The sequence below is a fragment of the Cyprinus carpio genome, chromosome B1, assembly GCF_018340385.1.
Source record: "Cyprinus carpio isolate SPL01 chromosome B1, ASM1834038v1, whole genome shotgun sequence".
Classification (NCBI taxonomy): Eukaryota; Metazoa; Chordata; class Actinopteri; order Cypriniformes; family Cyprinidae; genus Cyprinus; species Cyprinus carpio.
Window position 1 is genome coordinate 11,193,104 of NC_056597.1, and position 24,238 is coordinate 11,217,341.

At 40.5% G+C, this 24,238-nt stretch overlaps 1 protein-coding gene across 20 annotated transcripts in view; it reads left to right on the forward strand.

Moving 5' to 3' along the window:
- The window catches only part of LOC109087252 (teneurin-3-like), a 497,439-nt gene that overhangs the window by 468,650 nt on the left and 4,551 nt on the right, over nucleotides 1–24,238 (forward strand). For 16 of the 20 annotated variants that reach the window (XM_042716547.1, XM_042716552.1, XM_042716548.1 and 13 more), the window contains 10 exons: nucleotides 6,169–6,418; nucleotides 9,064–9,084; nucleotides 11,899–12,131; nucleotides 12,638–12,792; nucleotides 16,542–17,416; nucleotides 18,266–18,441; nucleotides 19,338–19,543; nucleotides 19,987–20,283; nucleotides 22,222–23,833; nucleotides 23,977–24,107. In XM_042716547.1, coding sequence (XP_042572481.1) covers nucleotides 6,169–6,418; nucleotides 9,064–9,084; nucleotides 11,899–12,131; nucleotides 12,638–12,792; nucleotides 16,542–17,416; nucleotides 18,266–18,441; nucleotides 19,338–19,543; nucleotides 19,987–20,283; nucleotides 22,222–23,833; nucleotides 23,977–24,107 — 3,956 coding nt within the window. The remainder of the gene's footprint in view (nucleotides 1–6,168; nucleotides 6,419–9,063; nucleotides 9,085–11,898; nucleotides 12,132–12,637; nucleotides 12,793–16,541; nucleotides 17,417–18,265; nucleotides 18,442–19,337; nucleotides 19,544–19,986; nucleotides 20,284–22,221; nucleotides 23,834–23,976; nucleotides 24,108–24,238) is intronic. The other 4 variants (XM_042716553.1, XM_042716557.1, XM_042716559.1 and 1 more) reach the window with 1 other exon arrangement.

A 24,238-nucleotide genomic window follows, 5' to 3' on the forward strand; every position in this document is an offset into this window, starting at 1 on the left:
ACACAGTGGCTATGACTGCGAAGATAAACAAATCCTTTGAGAAGTGATGTATTACTTTAAAAAAAACAAAGGCCTGGAATCAAGTTTAGAAAACCAATACATAAAGTACTTATATATATATATATATATATATATATATATATATATATAATGCGACACAGTTTTCAGTCTGATACAATTCTTATTTAAATATATCTCGCAAATATTTGCAGCGTTATCAGATTCTAACAAAAGAGAGGAAAACATAAACATTGTCTTAAAATGGAGAGATTGAAGGAGAGTTGTTGAGAAAAGAAGTGCAGTAGAAGACAAGACATTAAATGGTACGCTGAGAGAAAGAAAAGGAGGCAGTGACAGATGGTTTGTGAGGCGTAAATGGAAGAAAATTGAGTAGGCTACAGCTTCAGCTCTATAATCTCATCCAGTTTCTGACCCAGCATAAACACAGCAGCTATAAACTCCAATTCAGACTTTTATTGGCAAATCACTGCTTTCCACTCATAACCTGTCCCCTTTTGTCAGATTTTTATATAAACACACGTCATGCATATCAAAGGAACCAGTACACACAATCATTATGAGCTGAGGGCTGTCTCTCTGCATGCCTGAATGAATAATCCAGCACGTCCCACGTCAAGAGCCATTCCCAGTCTGGGGCTGGTCATAATCTGTGTGTTTAATTGAAGACATTCATTGTTGTGCATGTGGGTGTATGTATATCCGCTCACACTATTATTTCCAAGCCCTCGTACAGCAGATCAAACAGGTGCGGAGTGTGTTTCATTACTGTAATGCGACCACAAGTAATTTCCGTGAAAGAGCGACCAGTGCGCATGGCTCCGATTAGCCATTGAAAATGTGTTTTCGTGTTTGTGTATATCTTAAAACGACCTCCCTCGGAGAAGCTCAGTTTGAAGTCAAGGTCGTGGGTCTCTCCCAGGGCCAATGAGCCTCCCTTGTCCAATTTGTCTTTGTTAGTGAAGCATCGCTACAGAGTAGCCTAAAAGTACTTCAGAGAGCAGCCCTCTGTCAACGTACCTCCATCCCTCTCACTCTTCCGGCCAATCCCTCGCTCAATGGCTTAATCGATGGTGGGTGGTTGATCAGAGGAGGAGGTATATTGAGATTTATGGGGACGTTTAGACCGCGATGTGGCTGCTGTGTGGACCGGTGCCCAAGCACACCCGAGAGGGGGCTTAAGATGGCGTCATTGATCTCACTCATAATTAGCGCACAGAGGAGCTAGATGCAGAATTCCAGCACGTTGCCCGATGTGAATAATTTAGCGAGCACAGCATGAAGTCATCCTTTGAAGTGCAGCTTTGAAGACCCCCCCACCCCAGTCTCGAACACCCCGCCGTTTTCAAAGCAACTCCCAAAAAGCAGCTAACTGTGTTCGCAAGGAGGCTTACAGAAAACATTCTATTGACTTGGACACTTTGAGTTCACCTGCACACTCTGACTTGATGTGTGTAAGAACACTTCCTCTTACTCTCTTAAATGTCTTTGGTTCTGTCCAGTCTTATCTTTAACGCACACGCATGCACAAAGCAAACAGTCTTCCTCTCCAAAAATCACACACTGACGCTCACATTCTCTGTGTTTTGGACGCACACTCTTGTGCTGTTCCAAAATGGTGAGTTGACTACACAGAAGGTGGCAAGGGAATTATTAATTAGAAATAAATGTACAGTATATTTCATTCACATTGATAAAAATTGCTTGGTGTAATTAAAACGAAGATTTCATTTGCAAATCCCGATAAACGGCATCTTTAAAAAATTAACTGACTGCCTTGCATTATTCTCCACATGCAGCGTGATCTGAACCCTAAACATGTTTTGTCAGAAAAGCCAGTATTGTCCACTTTCAAGGCATAAGCCAACAAGCGTATTCAGGTCAGGTGACAAGGCTGCAAGACAATTCAAAAAGACGTTCTAGCTTAGAGGAGTTTCATCAAAGCTGACTAAAAGTGATTGAGGATGGATAATTTCGACAAACTTGATGAGCCTGTGACGACTTCTTCAGGGCATAAAAGGAACCAAAAGCTGAACTTTTTCACTAAGCCTTGCAAAAGCAGCATGTCACAATGGTGAGGCAAAAGCTCCTCCCTGTATTGACAAAGTTTGTCAGGCGTCTACATTGTCAGCTGAGCAGATTACAAAGATTAAACAAATGTTTTTGTTAAACTCTGAAACATGAAATCTGGAGTTATCTGCTTTTGCCAAAAAACACTTTTGGAGTTATCAGCTTTTGCTAACAAACTTTAAATATATAAAAACATATTTTCAATGAACTTTAATTTTGTAAGTTACCTGTATTTGAGTTATTATCACTTAATCAAAATAACCCAACTGCAGTTTGATTGATTTTACTTGGAATTCACAATAAACATGATTTATGAAAATAAATAAAAATGGAATTATCCGTTTTTGCAAATGAACTCTTCAAATGAGCTGTGCATTTCCATGCTACAGACTATACTAAAACCAGTTGAGTCAAGTCTCTCCAGTGCATAGTGCTATTTGTTTGTCACACAAGTTCCTGCTGATGTCCATGAATAATCCAGCACATCCCACATCATGAGCCGTTCTCAATTTGGGGCCAGACATGATCTGTATGTCTAATTGAAGACATTCATTGTTGTGCATGTGGGTGTACATATATCCGCTCGCATTTCCAAGCCCTCATACGGCAGATCAAACAGGTGCAGTGTGGGTTTCATTACTGTAATGTGACAATCTTTGTGCGAGTTGTGTATTTTCATGCTTCACACTATATTGGAACCAGTTGAGTCGGGTCTCTCCAGTGCGTAGTGCTATTTGTGTGGCATACAAGTTGCTGGCGATGTAGAGCATTCCGAATCGGACACTTCTGAGGTTCCGTGACTGTTCTGAGGTAGGCAGCGTAGCAGCTAGGTTTTGCAACACAACTTCTCTCTCTCCTTCTGGGTGGAGGGCTTGTGCTGAGAAGGCAGTAGGAAGTTAGTGGAGTTCACAGTTGACAGGAGACTTGTGGTGGACTCTAATTTGAGCACTCATAGTGGATGACAGCGGTTTGTGGTGACACATGTTATTTCTGCTCCGTCTACGAATCGCTTGTCTCTCCCTGATGCCCTCTGTCTCCATTCTCTCTCTCTGTCTTATTTGCTTTCTCTATGGGAACCGAGAGCCAGCAACACCATTAAATTCAGCACGCTGTATGAAATTGTGAGGCCTAGCTTAGCAGGTGTCATGTATCCTCAGCTCTCTGTGCTGGTTCTTGCCATCTAATATGATTTGTGTGCTTCTGCAAAGAATATGAATGTGAATGTAAACTCTGCCTGACAATGGGAGTATAGAATATTTGATCTTTTTCCTTTTAAGATTTTCAAATCTCATTTTCTTTATTTCTGGGCTTTCATAAGTGTCAGGCCAGATATTTTGAGTTTCTTGTGGGGTAGTGCATCTTGTATTTAAGGATTCCCTGGTTTCTGTTTGCTAAATGAACAGTTTTACTGTAGTGCTGTGTTACATTTATGCAGTATTGACCTGCTCAAATGAAGGGAGAAAACATGCTGAAGCAACATGCTCTTTCAACACACTTTACATTTCAAAACTGGTTGTTAAAATGTAATGTTTCTTCCATCGTGAAAGCAGGTAGCTATTCAATAGCTTGTAAATTCCTTATTGACCACAGCTGCACATTTATTACAATTTCAAAGGCTTGCTGACTCGTATTTTTAAAATATGATTATGTTACACAGACTTAACTATTTGGAAGGTATTTTTATTAGAACCTATTAGTGGAGAGTTAGACGTCAACTAAGAGACATGCTCATTTACCAAAAGTGAATGTGCCAGTGAGCACGTCAGCGCTGATGCTTGTCTTCCCTCCTCCAACATTTTGCAATTCCCTTTCATAAATCGTGAAGATATTTTTGTCTCTAAATGCACGCTTTAGTGATGGTTCCTGCTGACCCTCCTCTCCTGGTGCCCCCTTGATCCTAACCAGCATTAAAAAAAGATCAAAAAACTCCTCATTCCTTTTTATTCCCCCACTCCAGGGCCTGATAAAAGACCCCCCTGCGTTCTACTTATTGCTAACCTGAGGCTTGATCTTTCCTGCCCGTTACAGGCTTCAGTCATGTTTCTCAAAAAGTTGACAAAAACTTTTGTAAGCTTTTTCTGGAAGTAATTTTCACATTTCCCAGAGCGTGTAACAATTGTCGAAATGTTTGAGGGCATATTTTCTCCTCTTTTAATGTCATAATTTTTTGTTACTATCATTGCTTATTGTCATTTACCAATTTACACATTTTTATCTGGTGTATGTATACGATTCCAGCCTCTCATAAAACAAAAGAAAAATCTGTGAACAGTACTAGCAATGCTGCTGTCGGAGGAACAAGGTAAGGGCATAAGGGAAATGATGGGGCAACAGTGGAGTCTGGTGGGGTTTGGCCAATCTGGTGTTGCTATTAGTGCACCATTAAAATATTTCCTGAGGGAGAATATTACAGCACAACATCGACGATCAAATCCAAACCTGGGGCCAAGCAAGCTCATCACACAGCCCAAACCCACACAGTGTTTAACATGTGCGCACACACAAACACAAATATACAGTGAAACTATCAGAAACACTCTCATACATGCTTTTCCCCCACATATACTCGACCTTGCAGGCACGCAAATTCACAATTGCTGTGGTTATAGGATTAACCGCGGTCTATTACCTGGATTCAGAATTGAAGAGGTACAGTCACAGATAGAAAAACAGGAAATAACTTTAGTCACGATGGGTAGTGACTTGTTCAAGCACAGTTTGGTGACACAGTTAGTCTTAACTGGCTTTTATTTAACATTAATAATGCTATACCTGTTTTCACAGGCAAATGTTCTCAGAATAAAAGCTTAAAACAAGTTTACAAAAGTCTGAAAAGAGTCCACAGCAGTTTGTGAAATCATTTTAACAGTGTGTGAGGGGATGAGTATTTGTTTTTCATTTGGAACTAATACGAGGGAACAAAAACATAGAAATATATATTGATGTGGTTTTTATTTTTTAAAACTTACTGTGATGCACCCAACAGTCGTTTCATCATGTGATTCGATTAATCGATTTGCTTAAGTCGCCAGTGCCATATAATCATTCTGGCAGCATGTGTTTGGGCTGTTTATTGATTCTGAACTTCTGCCAGATTGCCCCCTTTTCTCACTGCTGAATATATTAGCACTTGAATTATCAGAATGCTACCTTACTATATGCCAGATGGTTCTGTGAACCAGTTTGAAAACGGCAACACCCTTTGATAGCATTACATTAAGGTGAAAAACATCTGAGAATAAAATATTCAAAAGCAAAAATTAATTACTGTTTAAGAAATGCTAATACGTAAGATATGAAGCAGTTCTTTTTTCCTAATTGCTCATAATATCAATTTGATAAGTTTCCTTGTTTATTTCAGCCTAATTTATTTAATTAAAAAGATAAAAAATAGTAATTTAATATCCTATTTAACCAAAGGTATAGATAAAGAGGTAGAATACTAAATGAACTAAACAGATCTCTTGTTGTGCATGGGATTTATAGGTTATTATAGCAGTAATGAGATGCTGCATAGATAAACTGTCCTCTCATTCACTTAACGGGTATCGCTGATTACATTTTTATGGCTCATTCCTTTTCTTTGATTATTGTTTGATTGGTTTGGTGTGGTCTAATGGTTTGAGATTCAGGCTGATAACTGAAAGGTTGTAGCTTCAATCCCTGAACTATCGCATTTCTGGCCTTGAGCGCAGCCTGTCCTTAGGTACACACACACAAACAATCATGTCTGAGTTTGCAGCTTTCCAGACAGAGTGTCGGTGAATGTTTTGTCTGTGTTGATCTGTATACATAATAATGCATATATACAGAGCAACACAGACTGACAGCCTATCTGGAATGTTCCAAACACAGCCTTTTGAACTAACTTATCCAATCATATTAGAGTACTGGATCTAACTGTTGACTATTGTATATTAAACAAATAAATGAACATTACATCATCAGAATCACTATTACGGATATTCATTAGATCATGCTATTCATTTTTAATTTGCCTCTTCATCTTTCCAAATTCAGCTCCGTGATGATATACTATAGAGTTGCTCACCCACACAACCCTCTCTTCCTGTGCCGCAGGCATCCTGTACAAAGGCAACGGTGAGAACGTCTTCATCTCCCAGCAGCCTCCAGTGATCAGCACCATTATGGGTAATGGGCGCAGGCGCAGTATCTCCTGCCCCAGCTGTAATGGCCAGGCTGATGGCAACAAACTGCTGGCTCCAGTGGCCCTCGCCTGTGGATCTGATGGCAGCCTATTCGTTGGTGACTTCAACTACATCAGACGCATCTTTCCCTCTGGAAACGTTACCAGTGTTATGGAGCTGAGGTAAGAAACACAAGCTAGAACATTAAAAAAACAATATAATGTAGCCTTTGTGCTAATGATATGAACATTGCATGTTGTTAGACTAATATGGGGCACTCAGCCCAGTGTAAGGCTCATGTGGTCTGAGAAGAACATGCTGACAGAGTTCTCGTCTGTAGAGGGTGACTCATTACTGGTGCTCTCGCCCCCTTAAGCCAAGAAGAAATGCATATTCCCATACCTCGCTTTTTTATGATCCGCCACAAGCCTTCTATTGAGCTCGTCCAGCCCACATCAAAGGCTGTGTGTGTGCACGTCTGTGTGTGTGTTTATTTACTGAGCTTAGAGAAATAACAGTGTTTATCTCTCAGAGTTTTTCTGCCAACTAAACAAAGTTGTTTTGGTTTCTTCAAAGAGATTAATCAGAGATTTTTAATATAGCCATAAAGCTTATAATTTAAAGAAGCTGTTGATTCGAAGTATGTTTGTTCTTTCATTGAAAGGTAATTGTATTTTGTTGGTTGCAGAACATTTTATATGCCACCAAATCTATTGTTGTTTAGTTTAATTTCAATTTCAGTTGACATTCAAAAAGATGCGATTTCAAGTTTTCCTTTCTCTTTGAAGTGTTACAATCCACAAAGTGAATATTAAAGGGGTCATATGATGCGATTTCAAGTTTTCCATTCTCTTTAGAGTGTTACAATCTGTTTGTGCATAGATAAGATCCCTAAAGTTGCAAAGACTAAAGTCTCAAACCCAAAGAGATATTCTTTATAAACGTTAGAACTCATCCAAGCCTTCCTAAAACGCCTCATTTTAACACACGCCCACGTCTACGTCACTGTGTAGAAATACATAAAAAACACCAAACAAACACTCAAACAAAGAAAGAATAACTAACATTCACTCTCTATTAATTATTCTTCCCCCCTCAACATCTCGTAGACATGCTGGATATGTTTTATTGTGAAAACGAAAATACTTTGTTTGGCCTTCCAAAAGAGGACACAACTAGAAATCAGTGGTTAAGTTGTATTTACAACACTGTTCCAGAACAGTTCAAACCAAATATTAGAAAACAATAATGTATAGTATATGGAATATAATGTTTTTTGAACATTAAACCACATAAACACACTTCATTACACCAAATACACAAAATAATATTATTTTTTGGCAACGTCATATGACCCCTTTAAAAAAATTGCATTTTTAGTATTAAAATGTTTGAATCTCTAAATGCAAGCTAAGATGTAAATATATGGAAAGGAGTTATTTTGTATGTCATACTTGTTCTTGTTGGTCAAATTAAACTCAACAGCCCTAGTCTCCACTCACTTTCAGTGTATGGAAAATAGAAGTCTTCACATAATATAAAATTAATTCCTTTTACATTCCACAGAGGATACAAACACATTCACATTTGGAGTGACATGAGGAAAATATCTCCAAAAAGCTGTCAAATGTTCCATCTATAATAGAAAAAAAATTGTTTTGATTGTTCAATATTTGTTTAAAAAAAGAAACAGTGGTGATAGTGATTTAATAATCTAAACTATCTGAAATATTCAAAGTATATTCCCTCCTGACTGTGATCACAGTGTGTCTATAATCTAAACACCATGAAGTGCAGAGCTGATACATTACAAGCATGAGGTGAACACATGTGCCCTTTTCTTTCAAACCTCGAGACCTGTCATTTCCTTTCCTTAGATCTAGAGTGGGCTCACACATCTACAGAGAAAGAGACACGTAGATATTCTTTCAAAGTGCTCTCAGGGTTCCTCTATATGAAATCAGAGCCGTGTCTCGGGTCTTTTATAGACTCTCGCTGAAATGATCATAAATTCTTCCCTCACACTCAGCAGGGCCTAGAGGGCCCTCCATGTCACTCTCCACTCTCCTGCAGCACCTCATTTAGCCATTGCGGTGATACATGACCACTACCTCTTATCTCCTCTCTTTCCTTATCTCTTGTTCCTTTCTCTTTCGGCCTAAATCGTCTGTCTCTTCCTTTTAGCTGCCTCTCGTTTTCCATCTCATGTTTTCTCTGCCTGTGTCTTTCTATCATTGACACTTACTGTATTTTTAACCTTATCTTATCATCTTCCGTTCCTTCCATCTGCCCCCAACTTGATACCCGCGCAAAAATCTCTCATATGTGTGCTCACACGAGGTCTCTATAAATGGCCCAGCACTTAACAGGTTTCAGTATCATCTTTGTGTGTCTGCTGCTCCTGTAAATTAAATTCCTTCATTAAAGCCGTAAAACACATGGATGAAGAAAATGAAATGGTGGTCCTCTGTGTGACATATTCACAGCGTGGCTTCTGTGCGGCTAAAGGCAATGTTTAAGGAATTGCTTTTCATTGTCTGGGACACAATCAATTTGCTATTATGGGCCTGTTAACCTCAGCGTGTGCTGTGAGCTCATACTGCTCTTCAGTTCCCAGGTGGAATATTCACACATCCAACTCCGTTTAAGAAACAAGACAAAGTACAGCTAACAGGCCCATCTTGCTGCATTATTTCCCGTCTATGTGTTAGAAGTAGAGATTAATAAATGCACACCTGTTTTTTTCCCTTTCTTGACAAGATTTATGTGCTTCTGCTGTTTTACTCTCTCTCCCTTTTCTTATCTCTCTTATTTCTGCTACCCTAAGAAATAAAGATTTCAGACATAGGTAAGCCATTCCTACTCTCTCACAGATGCACAGCCTCTTTCAGTCTGGTTGCAGGCCATTCTTTACACAAGTGTTTGTCTCTCCATAAGTGTTGTAGCATGCTATCAGAAGCAAACGTAAATGTGTGTCATCTGCTTCAGATGTTTTCTTTGTATTATTTGAGTCACATTTTTTATTTATTTTTTTATCAGCATAAATGTAAGTTTAAGTAAAAATTTGTCAAACTCTATCTGCATGATTTCCACAGGTTTGTGTAAAACCTGATCATGTGAAACAGCATAATTTTAAAAGCTTTCCATGTGTACAGTGGAAGGAAATCTGAACTTTTATACAAATAACTCAGATGGTCAGTTTTTAAATCAATTGCCTTTTTTTCAGTGTGGTCTTAGACTTTGGGCTTCACTATATATTTAGTAGATCTTCAGATGTTTTTGTTGATGGTGCAGGAATGGAGTAGATCCCTTGGAAACACTACTGTACAGGTTATGACAAAATCTTTAGAATATTCAGCATAATGGCTATCATTTTTCTTCAAACACAATCTTAGTATGTCAGTGGTTTATAAATCAACATCACAACTCCCATGGGGAAGTTCCCAACACAACGAGAAATTCCTTTCAGCTCTTTTTTGTCCGTCTCTGTGAAATCTCTCCACTTGTGTGGATATAAGGGTAGCTTAGCTGAGGCATTATGTCGAACTCATATAAAATATTTTCTTTTAATGTGGCATACTGCATAAACCAGAAAGACAAAAGATACCTCATGTAGCTTAGAAAGAACTATTTTGTTTTTAGAATTTCGTCTGCACTTTGAATCGGTGGCCAAATCAGTCAGCAAAGACTTAAGTAAAATACACAGACGTCCATTTTAGCTGACACTAGTGTAGACCTGTTTTCTCAGGAAGGATTCAGGACAAAAACCTCTCCTGACAGGTCTCTAGTACTTAGGTTAACTGCTCCAAATGTCTCCGCCCTGGACAAGCAGGAGTTCCTGATAAACACTGCAAATAGACCCTCATCATCCCACACATGTTTGTATAGTTCCAGTTGAGGGGCGATGTACAGAGCGCAGTAGATGTTGATATCCTACATTAAGTTCTTTTCGAAACCTCTGTAGGGTTTAATCGCAGATGTATGGAGCTCATGAATGGAAATAAATGCAAGTAATTTGAAGTGGGCGAGCCAAAGCCATTAGAGCCTGTTGAATAAATTTGCAACCAGGGATAAATTTAGGAATCCCATGGACATCCTAACCATTCCTCTCTGTCTCCTACCAAATCATTTAAAATGGAATTAGAAGCCAACTTTGCTATATGGTTGCACCGTGTGTGGGCAAAATGGTTGAGTTTAAGTAATTAAATGGGCGTATTTTTAGACACATCAATCTTTTCGCCAACATTTCTCAATGCTTCTGAGAAACAAAAACGGCCCATTAAGCATTAATGACTCTGAATTAATAAGTGCTAAGAGTTATTAATTCACAACCACTGTTGCTGGCTGGTGAACATTACAAGCCACCTAATGGCTAGCCTTCGTCTTCATCTTGTCCCAGATGTCTCAGCCCATCTGTATGTGTCATCAAGGCGCGCCCATATACCCTAATGCCCCACAGAGCTTCATAAACTAAGAAGATTATTGACCCCAAACCTCAGCGTCCTTAAACCATGCCAACTCTAATCCGCTTCACTCCCAGAACTCACATTTGTTTCCATTTGGCACAGCAAAATGTTTTATGCTATATTAGTTTTAGCCTGTTTGATCTTTATTTTCTATAAGTGTGATGTGGTGTCTGTGGCACATAGCAACAGTAACTAACATCATCCTGAGACTTTCTTAGCCCCTTGTCTGTGTTGGTGGAAGCATGCTGATTCAAATTATGAACAGTGTAATTAGCACATGTGAAAGCTTTATAGATCTACTTTATATTGCTTTCCATTTCTTTTCTGTAAACACAATCTCTGCTCTAAAACATAATGAGCTTCTTCGCTGAGGTACCTTAGGTGAACTTCACATCAGGAGCATGCCTATGATGCCTTAAAATCCTACCTCCATAGACAGCTCACTAGGTCTTGGCATAGAGCAAATAACTAATAACTAAAAAAAGGATCAGTTTAAGTATGGAACCCTGCATCACACAGCAAATCTCATAAAAGATCAGGGACCGAGACCTTTTTTAAAACATAAATAAAAGTTAGTAGATTGTTACTGTACAAAGCAGATGCTTCAGCTACAGCAACCCGCATCTGTTTCAATCGAAAATGGCCTGCCCGTCAGCCAACCCTCTTGCAAGGTGACTGCCCACTATTCTTAGACCTTAGTCGTTTCTAATTGAAACACTGCGAACAGATACATCACTTCATGTTGCTCGCTGGCTTTTTCCTCTCTCGTAGGGGTGCGGATGGAAAGTGCAAATGATTGAAAGGATGTGACAGTTTGGTGGGCATCATTATGTTTGTGTCAGACGATAGTGATTTCCAGTCATAACGCATTAGGTTCACTCTGACAGAGTGCTCAACTCCTTTCCCCTCTAACCGGTCGGGCAAAACAAGTACATTAACTTAAGCAATAAACACAATAACTAGTGATCAGTGATTAAGTTTCTATACATCTGTAGGTCTTTAACTTTTGACTATAATAGTTTACAGTCAACTTGCACCAACTTAAATCTGTTCAGTTATTCATTGCTTTAAGCATTGCTTGTTCACCCATTCATTGTTGCTGTATCTATTTGTTTATAAATCATGACTGTTTTTGTTTGCTAGTATACTATACTGCTCTTTTTGTAATTGTGGTATTTCTACCTTTGTCCTGTTAGCAACAATCCTGCACATAGATACTACCTAGCAACAGACCCAATGACAGGTCAGCTGTATGTTTCGGACACCAACTCACGAAGGATCTTCAGGCCTAAAGCCCTGACGGGGACCAAAGAGCTGCTGCAGAACGCAGAGGTTGTGGCAGGGACCGGAGAGCAGTGTTTGCCGTTTGACGAGGCTCGATGTGGGGATGGAGGCAAGGCCACTGAGGCGCTACTGCTAGGACCCAAAGGTAAAGAGATTGATCGTGCACTAATCAATATGGACACTAGCTGAACACAACACACTTCTGTTCTCTCTCTCACACACAAATAGCATAAAAATTATTTTTGCTATTTAAGTAAGATGGGTTTAGTTAAACTTATCAACACAGCAAAAGCCAGCTATTAAGTAGTCCACACAGACACATACATTTCTGTGACTAGAGAGGCCTGTGATCCTCACTGAATCAGAGCGTCAGAAGGTTCAGTTCCTTTCCTCTTGGTTTTTAGCTCTGACTAGATTAAAAAAAAAAAAAAACTGCTTCCTGAATATTACTTGCACTCAACATCACTCTTAGCTCAGGAATAATTCACCACCCAAAAGCACATTGTGAATTATTCACAGAGTGCCGCGTCTTCAGTGACCTGGAAACCACAGGGGCAAGCATGACATGTGTACCAGTCGTGTTTCGCCTGTTTGCAGGTGCAGTGTGTGTCTATTTGCAGCTGTCACATCTGCCCCCTCTCTACATTACAGGCATTGCTGTGGATAAGAATGGGTTCATCTACTTTGTGGATGGTACCATGATCAGGAAAGTAGACCGGAATGGCATCATCTCAACACTGCTGGGGTCTAATGACCTCACATCCGCTCGTCCTCTGACCTGTGATACCAGCATGCATATCGGACAGGTATACATTCATACTCACCTGCTCTATGTCGCTGTTTAATGCACTTCAATCTTAAATATTAATTTGTCTATTTTTGCTGCCACAAACGAAAACCTGAATGTAGTATGATTTATGGAGTTGAATTCAGTCGAGTTATGCCACTGGGCTAAAACAAAATATTAGAGGGCAGAAAGGCCAAGCTTCGATTTATTTCAGAATGCAATCTGTGATTCTTAGTACAAAGATTCAACTGTTAAAGCCTGATCCTCTGGCTTTATCATTGAAGTAGTGTTAGGATGAGTGGCCTCGTTTCAAATATAAAGGCAAAGGCTGGAATAGGGCTGCCCTCGACTAAAGATTTTTCTGGTCGACTAGTAGTCGTTCATTTTAAGCATTAGTCAACTATTAGTCGCACTTTTATTAATAAACCATATAAATCATAATAATGAGCCTTTACATAGCCTAATAAGCCCTCAAGCGCACGCAAAAAAGGCTTGCCACAGTGCACCGGCAAATATTATAATTATGAATGTCTTAGGGAAAAACAGCAAGTGCTGCATTAACGTTTTAATAATTTATTGATACACTAGTGCTTTCTGTTTTCGGTTTAAGAGATGAAGTCAGCGACACTGACTCGTCATCTCCACAGTATGTTCCTGTATGCATGTTTTATATGAATTACATAATCTGAGAATATTTGTTTTCTATTTGAATTGGTTCATTTAAAAGTTTCACTGTCTATATATATATTTCATGTCTGTAATAAGGCAAGAATACACAGAGTTTCGAAATTGACGCACTCAAGTTCATAGAGTCCGAGACAGCAGAAAGCGCATCCTGTTTGCTTTAATTATTTTACAAAAGCACGTTTCATTGTTATTCTGAGTGCACATGAATAAACGTAGTCTTTACAGATACGAAAGATGCATTACTCTTATCTGTATGACAAAAAATGACAAAATATTTTAAGAGCAAATGATCGCAGTAGCCCAAGCATGCTGTTCAGCTTCCACACTCCGCACAAACACGTGAACAGAGCACTTTTTTCTAGGCTAACATCAGATTGAGCTGCCATGTAAAGTTGCTACTACATACATATTTCAGATGATAAGCTATATTTGAGGTCGATGAAGGTTAGGTGAGTGTATGTCCTGCCCAATGTACAATATTACAACATAGACCAGCCGTTAACAATTTGTCCATCACAAACTGTTTGATTTTGCCACTTCATGTGGATTTTTTTTTTCTGGGACTAAGCAACTAATAAAATTTTGGTCGACCAAGTTCTAGACAATTATGGGGCATTTCTATTTACTATTAGGGGGCAGCCCTAGGCTGTAAGCAATTGAAACTGTTGCCTCATTTGAACTGGAAGGCACAATTGTTTTTCATGTTGTCCCTAATAGAGTTTTTCAAATGAGATTTGTGAGATTAATTATTAAAAAATGCAGTATTATTCTTTTTACATTTTAATATTAGTTTGTATTTGTTTTATGATAATTATTAAACGATTTTACTATCAGAGGAGCCCTATAAGTAACAGTTTACTATTTAAAAGACCACAACACAGAGCTCTAGAGCTTGCAGACTTCAAGCTGAATTAGTTTGTTTTTCGAGCCAACCACTTATAGTAGACTGCACTATGACCTACTATCTATCCACTAACCTCAAGACATACTATAAGGCCCAAATCAGGAACAAAAAGACTGAGCTCAGCCCTCTGTGGTAGCCTCCACCCAAACGAAAGCCAGAGAAACTTCCTTGAAGACCTAGAGCTCCCCCCTCTGGCTGCTCTCCCTCTGGTGCTAAATGCATCTAATCACCTGATCTCAGAGAGAAAACATATGATCCGTTAGAATTTCATCTGTTAGACACAAAGAAAGTAATAGTGCAAAAGATGATGAACATTAGATGAAGACTGCAGTCAAATCAGTAGACTAATAAAAGCTCTTTTATTGTACATGGACTGGTTTGCTTCATGGGAGCCATGCTGAGATCACAATCAGCTGAATACTCCTAGTTATATATAAATACCCCACTATTATAGAGCACCTTCTGGAATAAATGAATCATGGTTGACTGCAAATTTCTTCAATGGCAATAGCTGAAAACACATACATGATGCTACATTAATGTTGTTGGGTCTCAGAGCAAGTCCAAGGTGACTGGCTGCCCTAGTAGCCAGTGCAACAAACAAGTAATTATGTTCTTTGGAAACACATCTCTGTTGTGGGTGTGTGAGTAGGACTCTTTTTTTTAAAAACTGCAGCTTTATTATGAAGAGGGTCTTTTGCTTGAAAAGGGCTGATATGCAGTGTTTAGTAAACTTCCTCATCCGTGTTCTTAGGCAGAATCCATCCTCCCCACTCTTTCTGTTTTCTTGTCTCCCCACCAACCCCATTTGTCTCTGTCTAAGTGATGGAGGTTGGGGATGAGACATAAGGCTGTTGTCTGACATACCCTTGGGTCCAGGCTCAGTGAAGCTCAATGAGGTATGGACAGACCCAGACAGTTGGTGTCAGCCTCACAATTATTTTGCAAACGTTTGCTCTTGCGAGTCATCGATGTGCATCATTAAGGGTATATACAGCCAAACCTACACAACTGTCACCTACCTCAGTAAGGCCAATAGGGACAGCAGAAAATAACTGAAGTGCTCTTCAAGGAAATATTGGGTTCACTCAGGGTTTTAAAATGTTCAGTCTAAATCAAGTTCGTCCCCAGAGCATATAAAAGTACTCTGTCTGCTTCTGAGGCTACCAAGTTGGCCTCTTGCATATAAGGTGGTGACCTGAGAGTTGATAAAACATTTTAGGTGGCATGTTGTGGAGCACCCAAGTAAAATCTGTTTGCCCTGAGTAAAATCTGGTCTTGAGTTCATGCATTATGCACAAGGTGGAATCACAGACGGGCCACGGCTGAGTACAGAAAGCTTTTATCCACAGGAGCTGCTGTAGTTCAGAACGATTACGCTTTAATGTGGTGCTCTTCAAAGACGCTTAACCTGCCTGTGTGGCCAGAGAGCAGGAAGTGAAAGAGCAAAAAGAGAACGAGAACAACTGAAGACACCTGGTCTAGGAATGTCCCAGTCATGCCATATAAGTTGATTTCATTGAGAATAAGTCTCAATGAATCCACTCAAAGCTTTGAGAATAGGCTGACAATTATATTGTCGGCATATCTTTGCAAGAGCGAGTTATAGATTATGCCATTGCATAACTTTCCCCCACTGGCACTTGGCAGCATTATTGAAGTTGTCGAGACTGTGAAGAAATATTGAAACCGGATAATTTAGACAGACAAGACAATGCATGATCAAGAGAAGAATTCTTATGCTTTCTCAGTATAAACGATGTCTGAAAGAAAGCGTGTGCTGGGGAACAATTTTATTTTTATTAATAGACGTCCAGACAAGACTGTCCTTCCAAGCCATCTTTAAAAGTCTGGTTGAGGCCATTCCTCCATGTGGACAGTGTTGTTCTTGGTGTGCTTTTCTTTGCCAGACAGTTGTTCCCTGTAGGCGCTGAGGAATTGCATCCCGTTGCAAAATAAATGACCCAGCGACAGGCAAATCGAATGAACTAGAGGCACCCAATGTATTAAGCCTCCAAAGTAACGGATCCTTCTTCATCAGTGTCAGACCCAAACATCAACTGCGCACAGAGTGAGAGAGCAAGCGGGAGATGTAATAACGTGTTTTTGTCTGTGTGTATATCTATGCAAGATTCCGTAAGTGATCCACCTCCTTATTTGATCTGTCCTCTCTGCAGGTGCGTTTAGAGTGGCCCACAGACCTGGCCATCAACCCTATGGACAACTCCATCTATGTGCTTGACAACAATGTTGTACTACAGATAACAGAGAACAGGCAGGTGCGCATTGTGGCAGGCAGACCTATGCATTGCCAGGTGCCGGGCATCGAGTACACCATGGGAAAGCGTGCCATCCAGACCACTCTAGAAGGTGCAACAGCCATCGCTCTGTCCTACAGCGGAGTCCTCTATATTGCAGAGACGGATGAAAAGAAGATCAACCGCATCAGACAAGTCAGCACGGATGGCGAGATTTCTCATTTGGCAGGAGCGCCCTCTGACTGCGATTGCAAGAATGATGCTAACTGTGACTGTTACCAGACAGGTGATGGGTATGCCAAAGATGCAAGGCTAAATGCTCCTTCCTCTCTGGTGGTCTCTCCTGACGGAACACTCTACGTAGCTGACCTGGGAAACATTCGAATCCGTGCCATACGTCACAATCGACCTCCACAAGGCTCTTCTGGTCTTTATGAAGTTGCTTCACCTGCTTCTCAAGAGCTCTACGTGTTTGACTCCAATGGAACACATCAGTATACTATGAGCTTGGTCACTGGTGACTACAAGTACAACTTCAGCTATAGCAATGAGGATGATATCACCGCTGTAACAGATAGCAGTGGAAATACGCTTCGGGTTCGTCGAGACCCCAATCGAATGCCAGTGCGTATTGTTGCCCCTGACAACCAAGTTATTTGGCTGACGATTGGTACAAATGGAGGGCTTAAGACCCTCACAGCACTGGGGCAGGAGTTGGTGCTCTTCACCTACCATGGCAACAGCGGCCTGCTAGCCACCAAGAGCATCCAAATTGGCTGGACCACATTTTATGAGTGAGTGCTTCTATCAATCCTTTACAGAGCACATATCTAAACCTCCCTTATTATTATTATTAGATCTTTTTCTTAGGGGTACACGATAAATATTAGCCGATAATTAATGCACATCTCGTCAGTAAAGCCAGTTCTCTAATCAGCGGTAAATTACATCACGTGCATGATTTCATATAGAGCAGCTGTTACTACACAGAGCCATTGTTAACTGACAAGCTGCGCAAATCCACTTCTAACATTTTGTATAGATTGTTGTTGTAGCGCACATTCCTGCTGTAGGATTTAATGCTTTTCTAAGTCCTCTCCTTCAGCAAAAGTGTAGCCTGTAGTTACAAAACCTACCATTTATTTCACCACATGCTATTTAGAGCATGGTAAAAATGCTAAATGAATTTGTATGACATTTTCCCGCTGGTGGTGTATCAAAAGGTTTGCATATTGCCAGTCTGGGGTAGGTCCTTCTGTGTCTGTTCACCTACCCTGCCATAACCACAAAGACACTGCAAGCAATGACAGGCCTTAACAATTGTGACTTCAATGAGACAAGTCTTTATTATATTATTATCTGGGTAAGGATTGATCCCCATTTTATATAGAAGGCCATTAGTGAGTGTGCAAGGCAACTCAAACTAGCCAGCATTTGTTAAAAAGTAATCCTATATTCAAGTTTTTCTTCACTTTCTACTCTGATTTCTGTCAGATAACATACATACAAAGGTTTCAGAGGACTCACTCCAAACCGTACATGCACACTAGTCTGCTTAATGTTATTCCATCATGAGAACTGCTGACCGCATGTCAGTGAGGTCCAATTGCAAAAGGTGTTCTAATGTAATTTTTGCCTTGCAGCTATGACAGCGAGGGACGTCTGACGAATGTGACATTCCCCACTGGAGTTATCACCAGTCTAATTGGGGAGATGGACAGAGCCCTAACAGTGGACATTGAGACATCAGGACGAGATGACGATGTCAGCATCACCACCAACCTTTCTTCCATTGACTCTTTTTACACATTAGTTCAAGGTGCGGCAAGTCTCTTCTGTATTATGATTATTAACAATGACCCCTGATGGCTCTATAGACTGACCAGTTGCTTTAAGTCTTGGAAATATTCCACACTGCTAATCAAGCTGTAACTCACAGGTTAAATCAATATTAATGACCAAACACTCATTACTCATTCATTAGGGGTAAAATTGTCAGATGGTAATTTATAGTTTCACTATAATCACAGCACCGCAGGGAATGAAAACACACTGGACAGATGGGCTCGGAAACAATTGTTTGTAATTCTGTAATTCTTTTGCTGTTGAAATACTTTTTATAACCTTAACCCAGCTTAATATGCAGACAACAAGTAATTACTTTGTAGGTTGATTTCCATTAAAAGTTTAAATTTTGTGGCGTTTTCAAAACATCTCAAACTGGCAACGCTGGCTCAACCAGTACCCTGAGTTTGGAACTGGACTGTGTGTTTTTCCAACCAGTTTCAGATGGGGAAACCTGTTTAAAAAGTTATTTTTGCAATTTTGTTTGATGATGCAGAAATTACACACTTCAGGTTTATAGAGTGAGGTAACAGGCAGCAATATGGTGACTAAATGTGAATTTGGGAAAAGTCATTAGATTAAAGGGAATTTAATTAGATTAAAGAAGATTATGTATTTATACGTTTTGCAGTGCAATCATAGCACAAACCAAAGAAATCAATGTCTTTCTCATGGGGTTTTCTTTTTACAAATCCTCTTCTAACATCCATAACCAAATATGATGTGACTTGAGAATAAAAATCAAGGTGGTGATTCTGACACACTGAATTCACAGTCTTAACATAATCCCCATGAACTCTCTCTTCTTGTGCTTTTTTTCCCTACTACAGTACCTCTCGTTTCACTTTTTTTTTTTTTCCCTCCTCATAGATCAACTAAGAAACAGCTACCAGGTGGGCTATGATAACTCTATGAGGGTCATCTATGCCAATGGAATGGACTCTCACTTCCAGACCGAGCCTCATATTCTTGCGGGCGCATCCAACCCAACAGTAGCCAGAAGAAACATGACCCTGCCTGGATTCAGAAAAGAACAGAACAGGGGGAAAGTCGTAGTATTCGGCAGGAAACTCAGGGTATGTAAAAAATGTCATTTAGAAGACTCTTTGTAAAGAGTGTCAACTAGTGTAGTCCGATCTGTTGACTGAGTTGAGAGCTGTAAATTATGAAATTTAAATGTGTCAACTAGTGTAGTCCACATTGATTTGAACTAGCATTGTACATCTGTAGAAAATGAAAATTCTCTTATTTTTCTCTCTTTTGCTATGAACACTATCAATTGAGTGTCAACTAGTGTAGTCCGATTAAAGCATTACATCTGTAGAATACTCTTCATAACACTATCATAAATCTATAAATATAATTTCATTTAATGAGACTAGGAGACAGATTGAAAGTGTGTTATTGACCAGTTTGTATGCAACTTCCATTCAGTCCTCAACAACCCTACCAAATATATGATACTTGTTAGCAATGAATGTTGTAATCAATACAAATATTCTGTTTTCCTGTCGTAAAGGTCAACGGTAGAAACCTGCTGTCTGTGGATTATGACCGCTCACTGCGCACAGAGAAAATATATGACGATCATCGAAAGTTCCTTCTGAAGATTGTGTATGATGGCTCTGGTCATCCTACACTGTGGGTGCCCAGCAGTAAGCTGATGTCTGTCAACCTCACCTATTCCAGCACTGGCCAGGTCACTAGCATTCAGAGAGGCCCCACAGTCGAGAGGGCAGAATACGACAGCCAGGGACGCATAGTCTCCAGAACCTTTGCTGATGGCAAAACCTGGAGTTACACCTATTTGGACAAGGTGCGTATTGTGAATTTTTCTAATAGTAGGTAGTCCTGTTATATCACAAGATTTGCTGGAGTGTGTTGAATATGTGTTGCTTTATTGTCAGAAATTTCCAAGAGATATTTTGCATGAATGTTCAAATAGTCTTAATTCAGATATTCTACAGATATAAATGAATTGACAGTATTTGAAAATTACTAAATTATGTGTCGAACACAGCATGATATGCTACCACAAATGTAGGTGAAATATGTATTGACACTAAGGGTAAATGCTTGTATGGAGCTTGGCGATTGAAATCTTCTACTTTCCTTGTATGGAAGTGGAGCTTGGACATTCTACCTAAAAATTTTGTGTTTCATCCCAGAACACTCTAGGATAGAAACAACATGGGAGTGGGTTATGGCTGTGTGAACCCATTTCTGGGTGAACTGTTTCTTAAAGTTCAAGGTGTCCACAGTGCTCCCCCATAACAGAGATTTACTGATGGTTACTCCCTTTTGAATTGGTTCTCCAGAAGCACACCATTATAACTGTCAGCAGTACAAATATGAAGCTTGTTGGTCCACAGAAAGCTGAGAAATAGCTATAGAAAGACTCCTAGTTATCCAGGGGTCAGAAATTTCTGTGGAACTATGTGGGTAGGTTTATAGACTCCAAAAACTAGTGTGTGCTGGCAGGGAGAGAAACTGGATGTTGTGGATGTTTCTTGTGAGGGAAATGGCTTAGTAAGGTCTCATAGACAAAGTCAGAGTCTCAAAATGAGACCACAGGGAAAACTCGGGTATGAGCTCAGCCTAATAATACCCTAAAGAAAGAGACAAAGAGTGATATTGAAAGAATAACTTGCAACTCCAACCCTACTTACAGGATATCACACCTTTTTTGCTGCTATATGTGATTACCCTTGTAATTCTTCTAATTCTTCTTTAAAAAGTTTGGACATTTTGTGGACATTTAAATATTATGATATATAAGGTTTTTACAGAGTTTGAGATATCAGTTGGATGAAAAAGTGAGTTTCCTCCAAGAGAGCACTCAGCTGGAACCACAAAAGTTTTGTGGAAAGAAAAACCACTGTGTAAATGTGTAGATTAAATATGCATGGCTAGCCTGTCTTTCCGTCGCCTGCCACATGCGCAGGTAGCGTGACCAGTGAGAGGATATCAAACATATGCCACCAGCAGTGCCTAGGGAACTAGAATAATGTCTGTCCAAGTATGGATGACAAGGTGAAGGCTTCTCAAAGGTAGACACTCACTGTAACAATTCCCCAAGATGGAGGGGCCTGTAAGGATAGCCCTCCAGATCTGCAGACGTCAGTCAGTGTGTGTATTTTACCAGGAAGGACATGAATATACATGGAGTGATGTGGCAGCTCTGAATGCCACAGTCTCAGATCCATTCAGTGAAAGGCTCTGGGGATGACGGTACTTAAGCCCACAGCGAGAAACACTTATTTATCATCCTTTGCTTCAACTCACCTTTTACATTGTCCAACAAGACCCAAAACAGACACAGAATAAACATGAGGCCTCAGTCATTCATAACTCAAAAACAACTTGCTGACTTTGTTTATCTCAAGCTTCAAGCTTAGCATACAGATGGATTTTAAAACCCCTTCTTGTTATTGATGCTCTGGTTCCACAGTATGCAGAGCACGAAAACAGTTTTCAACCCACCCTTTATTGGGATAAGTATGGGCAAATCATGAGGCTAAAGCCAGTAATTGCAGAATATTTTATATTTATGCAGCCATGCACATTCAGCAGACCTGCATTTAGAAGCTTGAGGGTCAAGAAGAACTCAATTAGGCAAAGAAATAATCACTAAATGGAGCGTTAATACCTGCTTTTACACGCCATTTGCATTTTAATAGCATGTAAGAAATGCATGAAAGAGCAATGAATTGTTTAGGTTAATTTCTCCTCTCTCCCACCTTTTGATTTACAGTCCATGGTGCTGCTTTTACACAGCCAGCGGCAGTACATCTTTGATTACGATATGCAGGATCGACTCTCCGCCATCACTATGCCAAGTGTGGCCCGTCACACCATGCAAACTATCCGCTCTGTCGGCTACTACCGCAACATCTACAATCCGCCTGAAAGTAATGCCTCAGTTACGGTGGACTACAGTGAGGACGGCCAGCTCTTGCGGGTGGCACACTTGGGCACTGGCCGGCGTGTCCTCTATAAGTATCGGAGACAGAACAAGCTGTCCGAGATCCTATATGACAGCACACGGGTCAGCTTCACCTACGATGAGACAGCAGGTGTGCTGAAAACTGTCAACCTTCAGAGTGAGGGTTTCATTTGTTCTATCAGATATCGACAGATAGGTCCACTGGTGGACCGGCAGATATTCCGCTTCAGTGAGGACGGCATGGTCAACGCCCGCTTTGACTACACCTATGACAATAGCTTCAGAGTCACCAGCATGCAAGGAGTCATCAATGAGACCCCACTTCCCATAGATCTTTATCAGTTCGATGACATTTCCGGCAAGGTTGAGCAGTTTGGGAAATTCGGCGTCATCTATTACGACATTAACCAGATCATATCAACAGCTGTCATGACCTATACAAAGCACTTTGATGTCCATGGCCGTATTAAGGAGATCCAGTATGAGATCTTCCGCTCCCTCATGTATTGGATCACTATCCAGTATGACAACATGGGCCGGGTCACCAAAAGAGAAATAAAGATCGGCCCTTTTGCCAACACTACCAAATATGGCTACGAGTATGATGTGGACGGGCAGCTGCAGACAGTCTACCTGAATGAAAAAATGATGTGGCGGTATAATTATGACCTGAATGGCAACCTACACCTGCTGAACCCTGGCAACAGTGCACGACTCACTCCCCTCCGCTATGACTTACGAGACCGCATCACGCGGCTGGGTGACGCACAGTATCGGATGGACGAAGATGGCTTTCTGCGCCAAAGGGGTGCGGAGATCTTTGAGTACAACTCCAAGGGCCTCTTGGTTCGGGTGCATAGTAAAGCTAGTGGCTGGACCATCCAGTACCGCTATGATGGGCTAGGAAGACGTCTGGCCTCTCGCAACAGTCTGGGCCAGCACCTTCAGTTCTTCTATGCAGACCTCAACTACCCGACACGCATCACCCATGTCTACAACCACTCCAGCTCTGAAATCACCTCGCTCTACTATGACCTACAAGGCCATCTGTTTGCCATGGAGATCAGCAGTGGCGAGGAGTTTTACATTGCTTGTGACAACACAGGAACACCACTCGCAGTCTTCAGCAGCAATGGGCTTCTCCTCAAGCAGGTGCAATATACTGCTTATGGAGAGATCTATTTTGACTCTAACCCTGACTTTCAATTGGTTATTGGATTCCATGGTGGCCTATATGATCCTTTAACAAGATTGCTGCACTTTGGAGAGCGGGACTATGACATTCAAGCTGGCCGTTGGACTACCCCAGATATTAGCACCTGGACCAGGGTGGGCAAAGACCCAGCTCCCTTCAATTTGTACATGTTTCGCAATAACAATCCTATCAGCAAGGTGCATGAGGTCAAGGAGTATGTCACAGGTGAGGAGAGGGCCCTTCTGGCACACTGTATAACTATGATTTTAATAAGTTGCACTGTTTAACGGTTTGGCAAAAAGCTGTAAGGCAACCTGTGAAGATCTTTTTTTTTTCTTTTTTTACAATGTCTGTTCTTTCATTCATAGATGTCAACATCTGGCTGGTGACATTTGGATTTCACCTGCATAATGTTATCCCAGGATTTCCCATCCCTAAATTTGACCTTACCCAACCCTCATTGGAAATGAGGAAGAGTCAACTATGGGACGACCTACCGGTATGCAGTCTAATGTCATCATCTGTCCTGCATAAGTTACTTGGCTGGATAAGTTACTTGGCTGGATTGCTTTCGTACAGTATTTTAAAATAATGCAATGAAAAGTAACACAGTTTGATTACTCGCAGACT